This window comes from Pseudorasbora parva, chromosome 12 (assembly GCF_024679245.1).
Source record: "Pseudorasbora parva isolate DD20220531a chromosome 12, ASM2467924v1, whole genome shotgun sequence".
Taxonomy (NCBI): Eukaryota; Metazoa; Chordata; class Actinopteri; order Cypriniformes; family Gobionidae; genus Pseudorasbora; species Pseudorasbora parva.
This window is the reverse complement of record NC_090183.1, coordinates 29,444,747-29,461,057: the sequence shown is the minus strand read 5'-3', so window position 1 is coordinate 29,461,057 and position 16,311 is coordinate 29,444,747. Positions and strand designations below refer to the sequence as shown.

General features: G+C 37.3%; 2 protein-coding genes across 6 annotated transcripts in view; both read left to right on the top strand.

The window, feature by feature from the left end:
- The first annotated feature begins 393 nt into the window (after positions 1 to 393).
- Positions 394 to 8,069, top strand: ak4 (adenylate kinase 4). Of its 5 annotated transcripts, none has more exons than XM_067459800.1 (7): positions 1,805 to 1,929; positions 2,014 to 2,072; positions 2,175 to 2,333; positions 3,426 to 3,545; positions 4,708 to 4,880; positions 7,050 to 7,168; positions 7,282 to 8,069. In XM_067459800.1, the coding sequence occupies exons 3-7, from the start codon at positions 2,192 to 2,194 to the stop codon at positions 7,406 to 7,408; spliced, it is 681 nt and encodes a 226-aa protein (XP_067315901.1). In that variant the 5' UTR covers positions 1,805 to 1,929; positions 2,014 to 2,072; positions 2,175 to 2,191; the 3' UTR covers positions 7,409 to 8,069. The 5 variants fall into 5 exon arrangements, with proteins under 5 accessions (XP_067315905.1, XP_067315906.1, XP_067315904.1 ...); XM_067459802.1 differs by having other exon boundaries at positions 1,819 to 1,925; XM_067459804.1 differs by lacking the exons at positions 1,805 to 1,929; positions 2,014 to 2,072 and adding an exon at positions 394 to 547.
- A 1,477-nt stretch (positions 8,070 to 9,546) lies between these two features.
- dnajc6 (DnaJ (Hsp40) homolog, subfamily C, member 6) overlaps positions 9,547 to 16,311 on the top strand; it is a 50,304-nt gene continuing 43,539 nt past the window's right edge. Inside the window, exon 1 of the mRNA XM_067459799.1 lies at positions 9,547 to 9,979. The gene's annotated coding sequence lies outside the window, so the exon portion shown is untranslated. The remainder of the gene's footprint in view (positions 9,980 to 16,311) is intronic.

The window sequence follows — 16,311 nt, the reverse complement described above, 5'->3', positions numbered from 1 at the left end:
GTAAAGCAGCTGTTTTACTTGCTATATCGATTTGTTTTATAGTCTTATATCTTGCGAGTCGTCTTATTGTACTGTATTGATGCGCGCTAACGCCCAACAGCGCGCGCACACACCCCTCTCATAGCAAAAACAAACACCACGTACTTCTAAGGTAAAACCATTAATGTAATATCACTGTCGCAGTTAGACATTTGTAATATTCTACCGACGGTAAAAGTACTTACCTGCATTTGCAACGCTAAACTCCCGTGTTTACGTGAATATTTTTAATGACGCAGCAAGCGCCTTACAGCGAACAACGTGATTGTCGCCATTTTTTGTTGTTATTGAAATCTTCAAGCCATGTGACAATAAAATAACACGCTTCCGGGTCCTGACGCTCAAAGTTCACCACTTTCTTTAGTGCAGATTGACTCTTGCCATATAGAAGGTTTGAAAAGTCGACGGATTTTGACACAGGCTGCCTTTACCCGAAGTGAACTGCGTTTAGTATCTCTTATGTTCTGACGCCACCGTAAGGCACCTCGGAAATAAATTGCTTAACACGGTAATTATATAGCTGACTCTATTTAAGCGGTTTTCAATATTTTTTGACTCCCATTTTTACCCATATAAAAATATTTCCTGGCATTTTCGATGTAACATTGATTTGATGTAGCATTTTTGTGGACATAAAGGAGTAAATAGAGAAAAAAATAATTAGCCTATTCCAATTTAAAAATGATAAAAATAATACATTAACATATGAAATCAGTTTACATTGGCTATTGATTCATTTGATTTGAAGAATTTATTTCACACACTTTATCATTTTAAAGACTATTGTAGCTATACAGCTTTTTGTGTGTAGCCTATGTGTGTTTTAGGAATCAGGGGGGAAAAATGATTATTTTTAATACCATGATCTTGCCATTTAAAAATTTGCTGAGGTCCCATGGGCTCTGGCACCTTCTCACTGCTGTGGCTCCATATCAATGTGGTAGACGTGTCAGTGGTACATTTTTGAAAACCTATAAACAATGCCGTGGCATCTGAGGAATGTTTTGTACCAACATCAGTAAACAAGTCCTGTCCAAATCAGACAGGGGGCAATATCACACCGGTTATACCCATACCCTGCACATTTGGTTGCGTGTGGAAAGAATTGCATAAATTGTGTCCCAAATTGCTTGGTCGATGCATTTATGCACTATATAGCTTCTCAATAGTTTATGGATTTTATAAGCTATGTTTAAAGCTCCACCCTTACAGTCTAAGGGAAAGCTGTCACACTTACAGTCGGGTACATGAAGCGTCCAATTCCACACGTCGCTTTTGTTTTTAAATAAATGCATCGTTCAGCATTTGAAATGGAGTTTTTCTTTTTTGGGGGGATTTTTGCGAACTATTAACATTTTTTATTTTATTTAACAATGCCATAATATAGTGCATTTCCTCTGTAAAGATCCTCTTTCAAGATATCATGTGCGCCACCTACTTCAATCTCTCAAAATAACCATATTAGGAAGCTAAAAGTCGGATTATTTATCAACGTCGAACCCGTTTTCAACCAGTGGTGAGTAAACAGACGCTTCGCTTGCAAAACAAGTCGCTCGCGTTTGCCTGAGGTAACCATAGCAACAGTGCTTAAAAGATTTTTATGTATTGCGTTGCAACAGTTATAAGTTAAACACTTCAACGACAAGACTCCTGTCCTGTGCGGTGCAGCTTTTATATTTTTCAGTGCGACGCCGTACCAGAGGCGTTTTTTTTAAAAATAGGGCGTTTATGTTTCTCCTCCATTCATTTGCAGAGAGGAGACGCTCACGTCTACATAAAGAGCAGTAGGCGGTGCGTCAGAGGGCTAACGTTACACGAGTTTAATGAACGGTGGCAACAGGCTCTCACCGTGGAAATAACAGTTTAATTGTACAGTACTCGGTTGGGTGGGTAAGTTAATCTGTTGTTTTTGACCTAAAACTTTTCCAGTCGCTTATTGTTGTGTGATTTTTGTGGTTGTATTCGATGTTTCAGGTCCCCACCCCTCATTCTGCACTGGAGATCTGCTTTAACAGAACTGTAATCTCTGAATTGTAATGCAAAGCGCCTTACATTGCAAACTACGTGAAATAATTGAATGATTTGCATTGTTTCAGTAGTAATGCCTGACTCGTTTTTTATTGTAACTTAAACAGGGCAGTTCTGTGAGGATATGTCCAAGTTATTCCGGGCTGTTATCATGGGTCCCCCAGGCTCGGGCAAAGGGACCATCTCGGAGAGGATCGCGCACAATTTCGGTCTTAAACATTTGTCCAGTGGAGACTTTGTTCGAGAAAACATCTCTGCTAAAACTGGTGCGTAATTTGCAATTTTTTTTTAAATAATTTTCGCTAGTTTTACTGGAAGCTGCTTATCTCTGGAGACCTGTCGATGGCAACAAATGCTAGATGCACAGTAACAGAAAGGATGCCGTGATCAGATGAAGGGGCGTAACTAACTTTTGCGGTTTATATAGTAAGATAATTAGTGGGTTTGCAAATGATCTTCTCTTTAACTTCAGAATTTGGCCCTGCTAATTTGGAATACATCATGCGTTTGTGCACCCTTGTGGGCGTGATGATGTTAAGAGTTCATGCTAGGTGAATGCGCATGAAAGTTGCCATGCTGGCAAGATGCCTCCACATTTCTGTTTTCTTTCGTTGTTGCCATGCAACCTCCTTATTAAGACTTCAGCTGTCATTCGTGCAAGTAGATAAAGAAAGGAATTGTCATAATAATCAACACATTATATACTATTTACCACAGAATGGCTGTCTTACTCATGCTTATAACGGTGTCATGGCTAGTAGATTTTTTATTGAACACAGAGTATATAAAAAATGTAACCTGTTTTCAGGTAATTAAAAATATATGTAACTTTTTTTTTGCTATAACACACATTACCCCCCGATTTTTACCCTTTTAAAACCTTGAAGGTTGATTAGCTACCAGAAAAATATACTTTAACTTTTAGCTGTGGCATAGTTTGCAACTGTAAAAAGTTGATATTTGCCTTGTATCATATTTTGTATGTTGTATGATGTATCCACAACAACGTTGAATTCTATATGAAAACATTTGACATCAATGTCTCAAGGCTCATGTGACCGCTCAGTCTATTATATGATAAACTCTGTTTCTGTTTAAAATCATATGATTAATAATTGATTTGTCTCAGTTAAAGGTTGTGTGTACATATTAATGAAAGTAAGCAGAATTTATGTGCAAGTATGTTTTTAAAGTTCTCAGCTGCTTTCATTATTGTAAAAATAATACACACACACACACACACACACACACACACACACAGTTTATATATATATATATATATATATATATATATATATATATATATATAAACTAAGCCATACGCAAAGATATGTGTTCCATTGTTTTGTCTTTTGCAGAAGCTGGTGTTCTAGCTAAGACATATATAAAAAGAGGATTGCTGGTGCCAGACCATGTCATGACACGTCTTCTTCTGCCTAGATTGGAGGAAATGACCAAGTACAGCTGGTTGTTGGATGGTATGGTGGTAAATTCCATTTAAAATCACCATAAAATCAAAATGGACATTTCTTATTTTTACATCTAATATTATAGCGTTAATTATAAATGAGTTATCCGTGCACATCATTATTGTTTTGTTTTGAATCTATGTGCCCTTGTGATAAAAATAGTAATACCAATGATAAAATAACTCCTTCGTACATCTCTTCTCTGATGATGTGTTTACTGCAGCGAGGGCGGGACAAACTGTCACATGAGATCATAGCAATCGCAAACCACCATGATCCAATCAATTCCTGATGGTCAAAATCAAGTCACACACTACATTTTTGTTTTGTTCGAGAAGCTGTTTCACTTGGATATACATCACAATAGGGAAGAAAAGACTATCGCAACTTTCGTTTCATGGCGACTTTGATGTTTAATCCTTTGCTATATTATTTATTTATTTAGGACTAAGCTAAATCTCTTTAGAGGAAGCAAAACTTTCATTTCTTCATTCAACAGAAACTCAAAACAATCTGTAGTGCTAGTCATTTTAGGAAGTAAAATAGGAGCATTGGAAATACATTGCCTTATGCTGCCTATTTTTATTTTATGAGAAAATCAAGATGTTACAGCTGCTAGCTTAGAAAGTCAAAGTCACTAGCTCCCAAAATATGATAGGATGAGACGATATCAGACATTGACTGAATAGGTGTGCAGTGTGACCTACAAACATTGCTACATGGATTAACAAGCTTTCCTTTATTGCAGGATCGTACAGATTAAAGTGCAAACTGCAAAGGCTAATCCCAACTAAATGTTACATTTAAAATAGACTTACAAAAAAGCATTGTCATAAGTAATGAAAGAGCAGGTCCCCCACTGGGAATGCTATAATGATTTTAAAAAAAATACATAATACGTGGCTTCTAGAATTGTCTGTGGGGGACCCAATACGGATGTAGTATTGCAACACTTTGACATTTATGTATAGTTACAACCCTACACATTGCAACACAAGTGTGAAATTTCAAAATAGTATTTATTTGTAACCGTCAAATGACAAAATGGACAAACGACAAAACATAAAATGTTATAATGAAATTAAGTAAATTGAATCACTTATGTGAATAATTCAGGTGCGTATTAACATTTTGGCCTGTGTTAAGTACTTTTTGTGAATTTAACTTTCAGGTTTCCCTCGAACACTAGCTCAGGCTGAAGCCCTAAACAGTACATGTGATCTGGATGTAGCCATCAACCTCAACATCCCTCTGGAAACACTGAAGGAAAGACTGCGACATCGCTGGGTACATCCACCAAGTGGGAGGGTGTACAATATGTGCTTCAATCCTCCCCGTGTCAAGGTGAAAATCCTAGTCTTTTTCCTTCTCTGTTTCTGACTGAGATAGAATATCACAGTGCAGTATATGTTGTTACGTAAAAATAGATGAGATTTAGTAGGTTATGAAACTTTAATTCAGAAGTCTTATTTTTTAAACTCATACTACTCGGACTGCTTGGCTCCAAAAGCAGGTTGAGCTACAACATCAATGTATAGCATGTTATCCTCCTGCTAAATAGAGTAAGTATATTATTGTGCCATAAAATTTGGGCATTCTGAACATTTTTAGGGAGCAAACATTTCTGATTTTGACAGCAGGGCAGCATCTGAAATGCTTTATAAAAGTAACTTTTAGTTGTTAGCCTAAAGAGCTATTTCTACCTGATTTGGTCTATACAAATAGTTATATTGATTTGAATGAATATGTTTAGGCTGATATACTGATATTAATAAAACCAGTTCATTGAGATTTTACCATTTTTTTAAGTGTGTCTGTGTACTTACTACTGTACTAGGGAGTGAACTAAGGCACAATATTTTGCAGTCTTCGTAATAGTTTCGCAAGTGTGTTCACACTGTGGCTGAAACCTGATTTTCTTCAAGTGGAAACACCTTCTGTGTTGTAGAAAGTAAAATTTTCCATTTTAAATGACACTACCCTTATGAACCTCATCCACCTTTTTGCAGAGGTTAGTTCCAGCATTAAAGACCCAGAGGCATTTAAAATGATTTAAATTACAACCAGGTGTTTTGAAACAGGGTTGGATCTAAACTCTGGACAGGGTTTTGTTTAGCAAAAAACTTGTGGAAGAACCTTTAATGATCCATGGTTGATTCTTCTGACAACTCTTACCACATAATTAGCTTTACCGTTTAATAATTTGCGTACCAGCTGAGCTTTAGACCTTAATATTAAAATAGACCAAGAAACATGACATTTAACTTCTGGGTAGGTGCCACAACGGACCAAATGGCTTCGTTCGCATCTTTCTAAGCCACCATTACTGAACTACAACTCAAACTAGCGCACAACATCAACGTCATCGTTCTCAGTCACTCCCTCTGTTCGCTGATTGGACCGGGTAAAATTTGACTGGAGAAAACCAGAGAATATACTGCAATCCAAGACTTGAAATTGAGTGAAAGTATGTAGAAGGGCAGAGCCAGGCTAGAATGACACTGCAGTTGTGAATGAATGCCCGTGCGGCCGTGCTCATTTTAATTTGGGTTTATAATAAGCACCAATTCGGGGGTGGGTTGCTTGAATTGTGGGTTCATTAGACTATTATTCTTAATGATAATACACCAACAAAACGGTACAATGACGAATTCACTTAAATAGAAGCTTTTACATTTCACTTTAAAACCAAATCTTTCGCGATCATTTTGTCATTCAGCTCCTCTCCTCACTTTCTGCTGCTGGTCTGTGCTGCGACTCTCTTTCGCCTTGTACTGTATTGAGCAAACAAATTCATTTGTTTTTATTGTAGTGTCTGTTCTCTAACTGAACTCATTTATTTTATTGCTATACAAATGAAAAAGACAGTGGGGGCATTGCGACGGTGGGCAAGTGATGTAACTGGTAGGCGCTTGGGAGTGGCCTCGTAGGGCAGCGAAGCAAGTGCATTCATGGAGTTGTTGTCTTTTATCCATATGAGCCAGAATTTTTTTTGTGCCTTTTCTCAGTCTAGAAGGCACCAGTTTTCTACTACATAAATGACCAATTTAAATACACATCTTTCCAGCTGCCTTTGGTCACACTTTATGAAGTCTAATTAACAATGTTTGGGAGGAGCACGTTCAGGTAATCAAACCAATCAGCGCAAGAGGAAGCTGGTATATATAGCCATTACCCCTTTATAGCAGCAAGTTTCACAGCATCCCTCCTCCACCCTGTTGGTTTCGATCCTAGTCAAGGAGGAGGGAGTACTCTGGGTCCAGGCCAAATTCCGAGCTCTGAGTCTCCCCCTGACAGTACGCCAAATACGCATATTTGAATTAATGTACGTGTTAACATAAGAAATATTGTCTTTAATGTACTAACATAAAGTTGGGATAGTTGGGATACAAGTGAAATTAAGGAAAGGTATGGTTGTATGGTTAGGTTTAAGAGTGAACTAATGGGTAAGGGAAGGGTCAACAGTGTAATTATAGATGTAATTACAGAAATTAATTTCTGTTGTGTTTGCAGGGTATAGATGACATCACAGGAGGGCCATTGATTCAACAGGAAGATGACAGACCAGAAGCCCTGGTTGCCAGACTGAGACACTACAAAGATGTTGCTAAACCAGTCATAGATTTCTATAAGTAAGCTCATAACACATTCATAGGAAATACCTCATATTTTGGTGTGCTGTACTTCTGTGACTTGACAGATGATTTGCGTACCTGTTTACTAACAGCATTGTAATTCTCTCAAGGGCTAAAGGCATTCTGTACACATTCTCAGACACAGAGACTGATCGAATCTGGCCGAATATCAGCACTCTTCTCAGCACAAAAATCCCCACCATCCAATCAGATGCACGGTGTGCTTCAACTCACTGAGGAAATACCCTCACAATCCTAATCCAAGAGAAGAACGTGGCCTCATCTCAGAGGAATTGCTGATTGACCACATCGATTTCCAAAGATTCAATGCTAGCCATTTTTATGATTGCAGCTTGTCCGTTAGTGGTATAGTATAATATTTTTCATAATGCTATATTTTATTATTTCAGTTGCTAAAGTTTCTAGAACTTGCTCTCTGCTTTTATAAAGTGTTATCGGTTCCTAGATACGAATAGATGTGATTTAAATCACATGTGCATAATAAGTGAAGGGTAGACAAAAAAGTGAATGAGACACTGAACTGTTCAAGCGTTCCAGTAAGAGTCAGCTATTTCCGAAAGGTTTTTTACTTTATATCATCTCTGTCTGTGGCATTTGTCTTTCTTACATTTTTCATGCTACTACACACTATTAAGAATTGTATAATTATGTTTGTGTTCTACAAGATTTATAATCCAAATACGCCACAAATGCCTTGGTAAAGTACAATTTCTTAATCTGTTGAAATTGCTATTTTGGACACCAAGTCTTATTTTATTTTTTAAATGCGTTGATGGAATGTTTAACTGTATTTGTAACACAAATGTCTGTATAAAAGTGATGAAATAATCCTATATTATTTCAAATGTTCATTAAATACTGCCTCGTTTTTGGTAAATACTGTTTGGCATTGCATTTTTAAGGCCCATATCTGAGTTCACCTATAACAACAGTGACATGTTTTTTGATTTTATTTTTATCTAGAAGATTAAAGCATAGATTTACCTGAAACCACAGATGCAATTACAATTAGATTCAAATTTGTCCCCCAAACTGAAGAATATCAGTGTTTGGCACACATGTCCTTCTGATACTTATCAACCTATCTTTATTTGTCTCTGTTAACGTTTATTTTCTTCTTTCTTGCTTTCCATTGTCTCATTTTCTGTTTCAGTCCTATGCCAGCCAATAAGGGTTGGAGAAAACACTCAAAATAATCCCACATCCTCTTATTGTGCAATACCACACACAATAATGCACATGCTTGAGCTTTCCTTTTATTTCTCAAAGAAAATAAACTTATTTTCTCAGAAATGTTAAGTGTGTTTTTGAATTGAATATGTATTATTCATTCTCATTAACATTTGTCTGTGGCCACCAACAATAAACATAATACACATAATATTCAATAAACTAATTGACAGTGGAACAAAGTATCTCCTAAAAATGTTTTATTTGTTCTATGTGCCCATAGGCTAGTGCCTTCCTAATGCCAATTTTTCAAATTCATTAACGAGGCTGTGAAAGATCATGAACATTATTGCAGCCTTTCTTTATGACAAGGACTTTTTTGTTGAGAAATGCTAATGTCTGTAGCCATATTATTTATATATATATATATATATATATATATATATATATATATATATATATATATATATATATATATAAGGTCTGTTCAGTCTATCAGTAGTCATATAATAGTACATGTAAATAATAATACAATATTACACAGAATATCATGGGAAACATGTTTATGACCATTGAGAAAAAGGATAGTATTAGTTTACCTGGTGTTTTGTTCGTTTTTAATCAGCACAATATTCAGTTAGATTGATTCACTGATAAGCAGTGATTAAATGTGCTCTTTATTCCCTCTGGAAAATGGAACGGCACACAATTATTTTTCCTCATCTGTTCTCTTTCTACAGCTCTGAGTGTTTGGTAGTAAAAAAAAAAAAAAAATCACATACATCTCAATAATGAAAAGGTTCTGTGCTTCAGATTTTATTGTTTTTTGTTGCCTTGAGATGACTTGGAAAAAGTGTCTCAATCAGCATAAATTTAGCCTATATAAAACCTATATTATGTAAGGTTTATTATTATTAGCTATATGAATGCAAAAACGGCTTGCGTAAAAGCGACGTCATGTACGAATCCTACTACGGCGAAGGGCAAGCTTATGAATATTAATTAGATATGATGCTTCCAGAGCCGTTTCGAGGATGTTTATCTAGCAACGTCACCTTAATCAAATAAATATTCATGATCTAAGCCTCAGTCATAGTAGCACATGCCATCTGCGGCTATTGGAGGCATCAAGGAAGTCCCGAAACGCACAAAAATAATGTGCAACTGCTAAACGCAGTCTCAGTTTGACACACTTCGAAAATTATCATCTCGCCTCGCATACAAATAGATAAATCAGACGTCTTAATATCACTATAAAAAAGTGATATATTTGACTCCATTTCAAAAATCCATTCCGTGATTTGCTAAATATAAACGGTTCCGTGCATGTTTTGTACAGTTACTGAACATTTTAAACATAATATATCCATGTCTGTTTGGCCTAATAATCTAGATCAAATCGACGGTCTGTGAATTTTTCTCGTGGGTTTTGATTCGATGATGCTGAACTGAAGTAGCTCTGATTCAAGTATCCGTCCGTGCGCTTATTCGAAACGCCGCACGATTCGCTGGGACATGCGCCAATCTGACCTTTGACAGCTAGCGAATGACAAATGAAAGGTCAGCGTTTCTGACAGCAGCTGGGGCATCGGAGAATGAGAGACAGTGCATCGAAAGGTAGGAAGAAAATGCTGTTTCGATGTAACTGAATGCATCTGTTATTAGTAGCGGTAGTCTGTCATACAGCATGAAAGAGACACTTCGATCTTAGGTAGTGAATGCAATGTTATTAATAGCCTATATAAACCGTTGTGGCTTTCGTGATGTCATGATGGACCGAGAGGTTGGATGTTATCCTTTTCTGCATTGCTAAATAGTATTACGTTATAGTCTATATAGTGTCATGGGTGTTTTGTTTTGATTTGCTCTTCATCGTGTTAACATCTTTGCAGCATAATATAGCGTTTGGGCATTTTAATATGCTTACAGGCCTGTTTTAAGAAAGAGTAAGCTATGAGTCACGAAGCAAAGCAGATCAGCTGATCGGACGCGTTTATGGTGCATAGGAGGTGATTGTTTAGTAATCCTCATGTGTTTACTATTATTATTTATTCTGATAACCCGAGATTTCGACAGAAAGATGCACAACGACATGCAGAAAAATCTAATCTTAAAATTTTAGCTGGTAGTTTTTTTTAGCTGCTCTAAGATTGTCATATTAGCAGGTGCTAGCCTGTCATTTAGCGTGTGACCCAGCTGTGGTCCATAAAACAGCTTGACCATTTGAAGCTGTTGTGATCGTTTATTTTTATTTATTTTTAATCTATTATGATTTAATTTCTTAGTTTTTTTTTTTTTTTTTGCTTTTATAAGAAAGCCATCTAATGATCATCTGATGATCAGCTATACATTTATGCACACACACACACACACACACACACACACACACACACACACACATCTATATGTTATGTATATATATGTATGTATGTATATATATATATATATATATATATATATATATATATACACACACACATATCATTCATCACAATATTTTGTTAGTTTGATTCAATGATAAGCAATGATTAAATGTGCTTTTCATTCTCTCTAGAAAATGAAAGTCAACGCCACAAAATTATGATGTTTCCTCATCTGTTTTTCTCTATAGAGCTGTATGTTTGATGGTAAAAAAAATAATAATAATCACAGAAATCTCAGATCAATGGGAATGAAAAAGTTTGGTGCTTCAGTTTTTATTGTTTTAATGTGTTATCTATAATAAGCACAAGGTCAGTTTATGATGGTGTTAAAGGTTAAGGGAAATCCCTTGCATCATCAGGCAAGGAGGGGCTAAAGGGTATGCTTCCTGTTGCCATGGAAGCAATGTTGGTCTCGCCTTTATATTAGAATGTTTCTCGTGACTGATGTCACATATAATTCAGCTGAATTTATCCAATGTCAGTTTTAAGCCTACATATTACCAACTGCAAAACGTATTAGTTTAACTTTATAAAGTGTCTGAAAGGCTTAATGTAACCTAAGTAACTTCTTTTAAGCAAGCCACTGTAATTTAAGCTTTTATGTTACAAATGTATTCAAACCAAGCTTTGAATCCAAGTCCACTTCATTCTACAGAATGTGCTTTGTTAGTTGTGTCATATTTGTTGCAGCTTATGATTATGAAGGCTGTCTCAAACATATTAAAATAAAAAGAGACAAGTTCAAAAGGAAAAAAAAGCCCTTGTCTTGATTTTTACAGAAGTTTTAACTACTAGACCTGGTTATAGAGTATAGTAGAGTAAGGTTTTTTTTAAATAAAGACTCTTGTAACATTGTCGATGACTGATTATCAGACATTTACAAGTTACTTGTCTTGCAAAGGATCACAAGATGTGTTAAAAAACAACCTGTGTGAGTGTAACATTAACTCCTAGACAAGCCCTATAAGCTTTTGCGTTTACTAGTGTAATTTAAATAGCCAGTTACAAGATACAATGATTGTTATTTTTGGTGGTGTTTTCATTCAGAAAACGTAATGTGCTTAATATGATTTCTCAACATTTTCTCAACTGTTGATTATCATTATATGAAATAATGATATTATTAACATGCTCTTGCCCTTCAAATGGTACTATTGGATTCATGCAACACCATCATATATTTCTGTCTTTATAAAAGTTTGTATTTCAAGTGTCCAATGATGTCCTCCAGCTGACCCAATGTTAGTTTTATTGGTAGGTTTTATAAAGGTAAACAAATGAACTGGAGTTGGCGTTAAATTGGTAATTAATGGCAGACAGCAACTAGAGCCTTTCTTTCAGTGACACTTCCTACATGCTGTGTTCTCAGTTTCACTCTTCTCAAAGGGTTGCCCAGGCTCCAGCTCTCTTATGAGAAAGCATGTAGCCCCAGTGGCTGCCAAGCAAGGGGGCTGCATGAAGGGAAGCATCAAGTAGCTCAATTACAGATAAATCATCCTTCCTGAGAGGAAGTCTTGGATTGCCTGACTTCCACTGGCAAAGCACTCAATGCTATATCAGGGTTACCCATATACCATTAAGTCATAAAACTTATTTTTGTGCACAGAAAACAATGCAAAGCCCACTTAATAACAGCCTAATTTATTTACCACTACATTCAGCTGAGAAAAATATAGGTTTGAACTAAACTGCTTTACAAATACAGTTGGTCTTTACTTGGGGGAAAAAGGAATTTAATGGGTTAGTAATTCTGTCATTAATTACTCAGCCTCATGATTTTTCAAACCTGTGAGACTTTTGTTCATCTTCAGAACGCTAATGAAGACATTTTTGATGAAATCTGAGAGCTTTCTATCCCTCCATTGGGAGCCACGCAACTACCATTTTGATTCTTCATAAAGTTCATAACGAGATAATACTAGTAGTCCATATGAATTGAGCGGGATAGTCCAAATTTTTCTGAAGAGACTTGATCGCTTTATATGATGGAACAGATATAGTTCTTATAGTCTTTTAATGATGTTTTATAAACAAAGTTTGGGAGGAACACATTCAAATTGCCTATCTAATCAGTACGAGATGAGGTGCATCTGGAAAGAATTCACAGGGCTTCACTTTTTCCACATTTTGTTAGCCAATCAGCATGTTCAGCACCCTAGTCCAACCCCAAAAGTTCCTGTCTTCCTGAACTTTGAAAAAGTACTACCTATGACATGCAGGGCCGTTTTGAGGGGAACATTTTTACCTGTAACTTTATTTAGACCCTGGTTCCTGCAGTCGAAACACAACAAGTACCACCCTGAAGTCCCTAGTTTCTGGGGAAAGTTCCTGGGAAAACGCGGCTAAAGGTGCTTCAACAAAGTATTGTGCGAAGGCTGTGAATACTTATGTGCATGTGATTTTTGCCATTTTTTTATTTTTAGCAAAGATTTCAAACAAACTTCTTTCACGTTGACATTATGGGGTGTTGTTTGGAGAATTGGGGGGGGGGGGGGTATTAATTTAATCATTTTGGAATAAGGCTGTGACATAACAAAATGTGGAAAAAGTGAAGCACTGTGACTACTTTCCGGATGCACTGTATATACATAGCCAACTCACCTGTTCCTCAACAGTTTCCTGCATCCCACCACTTGCTTGGTTAACTAACAGAGATACAGGGGAGTACTCTGGGTTCAGGGCAGGCCAAAATTTGAGCTTGGAGCCCCCCCTTGGACAGCATGCCAAATATGCATACATTTTATTAATGATAAATTATTTGTAAGTGTGAACTTGTGAATTCACATATAAACATTGTTTTGTGAACATAAACAAAAGCTTAAGGGAACATGCTTGATGTGCAAGAACAAACCTTGCATAATCTAAAGCGTGCTACGTAACATGAGAATGAACCTCAAAACGTGCTACGTAACACACAAGAATGAACTTCATTGTTTCCTGCAAAGTTCAAGCGTGCTGCGTAACATGAGAATGAGCCTCATTGCTTCTTTGGTTCTTATGGAAGAATGAACCTCATTAGTTCTTGTGGAAGTTCAAACGTGTAACACACGAGAATAAACCTCATTGGTTCTTTCAGAAGCTTAAACATGTTATGAAACACACAAGAATAAACCTCTGGTTCTTGTGGAAGCTCAAACGTGCTGCGTAACACACAAGAATAAACCTCATTGGTTCTTGCGGAAGCTCAAACGTGCTTTGTAACACACAAGAATAAATTTTGGTTCTTGAGTAAGCTCAAACGGGCTTCATGACACACAAGAATGAACTTCATTGGTCCTTGTTGAAGCTCAAACGTGCTGCGTAACATGGGAATAAACCTCATTGGTTCTTGTTGAAGCTCAAACGTGCTGCGTAACACGAGAATAAACCTTATTGGTTCTTGTTGAAGCTCAAACGTGCTGCGTAACATGAGAATAAACCTCATTGGTTCTTGTTGAAGCTCAAACGTGCTGCGTAACATGAGAATAAACCTCATTGGTTCTTGTGGAAGCTCAAAAGTGCTGCGTAACACGAGAATAAACCTCATTGGTTCTTGTTGAAGCTCAAACGTGCTGCGTAACACGAGAATAAACCTTATTGGTTCTTGTTGAAGCTCAAACGTGCTGCGTAACACGAGAATAAACCTCATTGGTTCTTGTGGCAGCTCAAACGTGCTGCGTAACACGAGAATAAACCTCATTGGTTCTTGTGGAAGCTTAAACGTGCTGCGTAACACAAGAATGAACCTCATTGGTCCTTGTTGAAGCTCAAACGTGCTGCGTAACACGAGAATAAACCTCATTGGTTCTTGTGGAAGCTCAAATGTGCTGTGTAACACGAGAATAAACCTCATTGGTTCTTGTGGAACCTCAAATGTGCTGCGTAACACGAGAATAAACCTCATTGGTTCTTGTGGAAGCTCAAACGTGCTGCGTAAGAATGAACCTCATTGGTCCTTGTTGAAGCTCAAACGTGCTGCGTAACACAAGAATGAACTTCATTGGTCCTTGTTGAAGCTCAAACATGCTGCGTAACACAAGAATGAACCTCATTGGTTCTTGTGGAAGCTCAAACGTGCTGCGTAACACAAGATTGAACATCATTGGTTCTTGTGGAAGCTTAAACGTGCTGCATAACACGAGAATAAACCTCATTGGTTCTTGTTGAAGCTCAAACGTGCTGCGTAACACGAGAATAAACCTCATTGGTTCTTGTGGAAGCTCAAAAGTGCTGCGTAACACAAGAATGAACTTCATTGGTCCTTGTTGAAGCTCAAACATGCTGCGTAACACAAGAATGAACCTCATTGGTTCTTGTGGAAGCTCAAACGTGCTGCGTAACACAAGATTGAACATCATTGGTTCTTGTGGAAGCTTAAACGTGCTGTGCAGAATGAACCTACTTGGCTCTTTTCGAAGCTCAAATGTGCTGCATAACACGATAAAGAACCTCATTGGTTCTTGTGAAAGCTCAAACATGTTGTATGACATGAAAAAAAAAACCTTATTGGTTCTTGCGGAAGTTTAAATGTGCTGCATAACACACGGGAATGAACTTCATTGGTTCTTGTGGAAGCTCAAGCATGTTGTGTAACGAATGAACCTCTTTGGCTCTTGTGGAAGCTCAAACGTGCTGCGTAACACAAGAATGAACTTCATTGGTTCTTGTGGAAGCTCAAACATGCTGCGTAACACCAGAATAAACTTAATTGGTTCTTGCAGAAGCTCATACGTGAATGAAACTCATTGGATCTTGCAGAAGCTCAAACGTGAATGAAACTCATTGGATCTTGCAGAAGCTCAAACATGAATGAAACTCGTTGGTTCTTGCAGAAGCTCAAATGTGAATGAACCTTGTTGGTTCTTGCAGAAGCTCAAATGTGAATAAAACTCGTTGGTTCTTGCAGAAGCTCAAACGTGAATGAAACTCGTTGGTTCTTGCAGAAGCTCAAACGTGAATGAAACCCGGTTCTTGCAGAAGCTCAAACGCGAATGAAACTCGTTGGTTCTTGCAAAAGCTCAAACGTGAATGAACCTCGTTGGTTCTTGCAGAAGCTCAAACGTGAATGAAACTCGTTGGTTCTTGCAGAAGCTCAAACGTGAATGAACCTCGTTGGTTCTTGCAGAAGCTCAAACGTGAATGAAACTCGTTGGTTCTTGCAGAAGCTCAAACGTGAATGAAACTCGTTGGTTCTTGCAGAAGCTCAAACGCGAATGAACCTCGTTGGTTCTTGCAAAAGCTCAAACGTGAATGAAACTCGTTGGTTCTTGCAGAAGCTCAAACGAGAATGAACCTCGTTGGTTCTTGCAGAAGCTCAAACGTGAATGAACCTCGTTGGTTCTTGCAGAAGCTCAAACGCGAATGAAACTCGTTGGTTCTTGCAGAAGCTCAAACGTGAATGAAACTCGTTGGTTCTTGCAGAAGCTCAAACGTGAATGAAACTCGTTGGTTCTTGCAGAAGCTCAAACGTGAATGAAACCCGGTTCTTGCAGAAGCTCAAACGCGAATGAAACTCGTTGGTTCTTGCAAAAGCTCAAACGTGAATGA

Bases quoted from the DNA above. Each gene is read 5' to 3' on its own strand.
- ak4 (XM_067459804.1), top strand. From the start codon at position 2,192: ATGTCCAAGTTATTCCGGGCTGTTATCATGGGTCCCCCAGGCTCGGGC. The intron at 4,881-7,049 runs GTGAAAATCCTA...TTGTGTTTGCAG, and splicing joins TCAATCCTCCCCGTGTCAAG to GGTATAGATGACATCACAGG. The intron at 7,169-7,281 runs GTAAGCTCATAA...AATTCTCTCAAG, and splicing joins CCAGTCATAGATTTCTATAA to GGCTAAAGGCATTCTGTACA.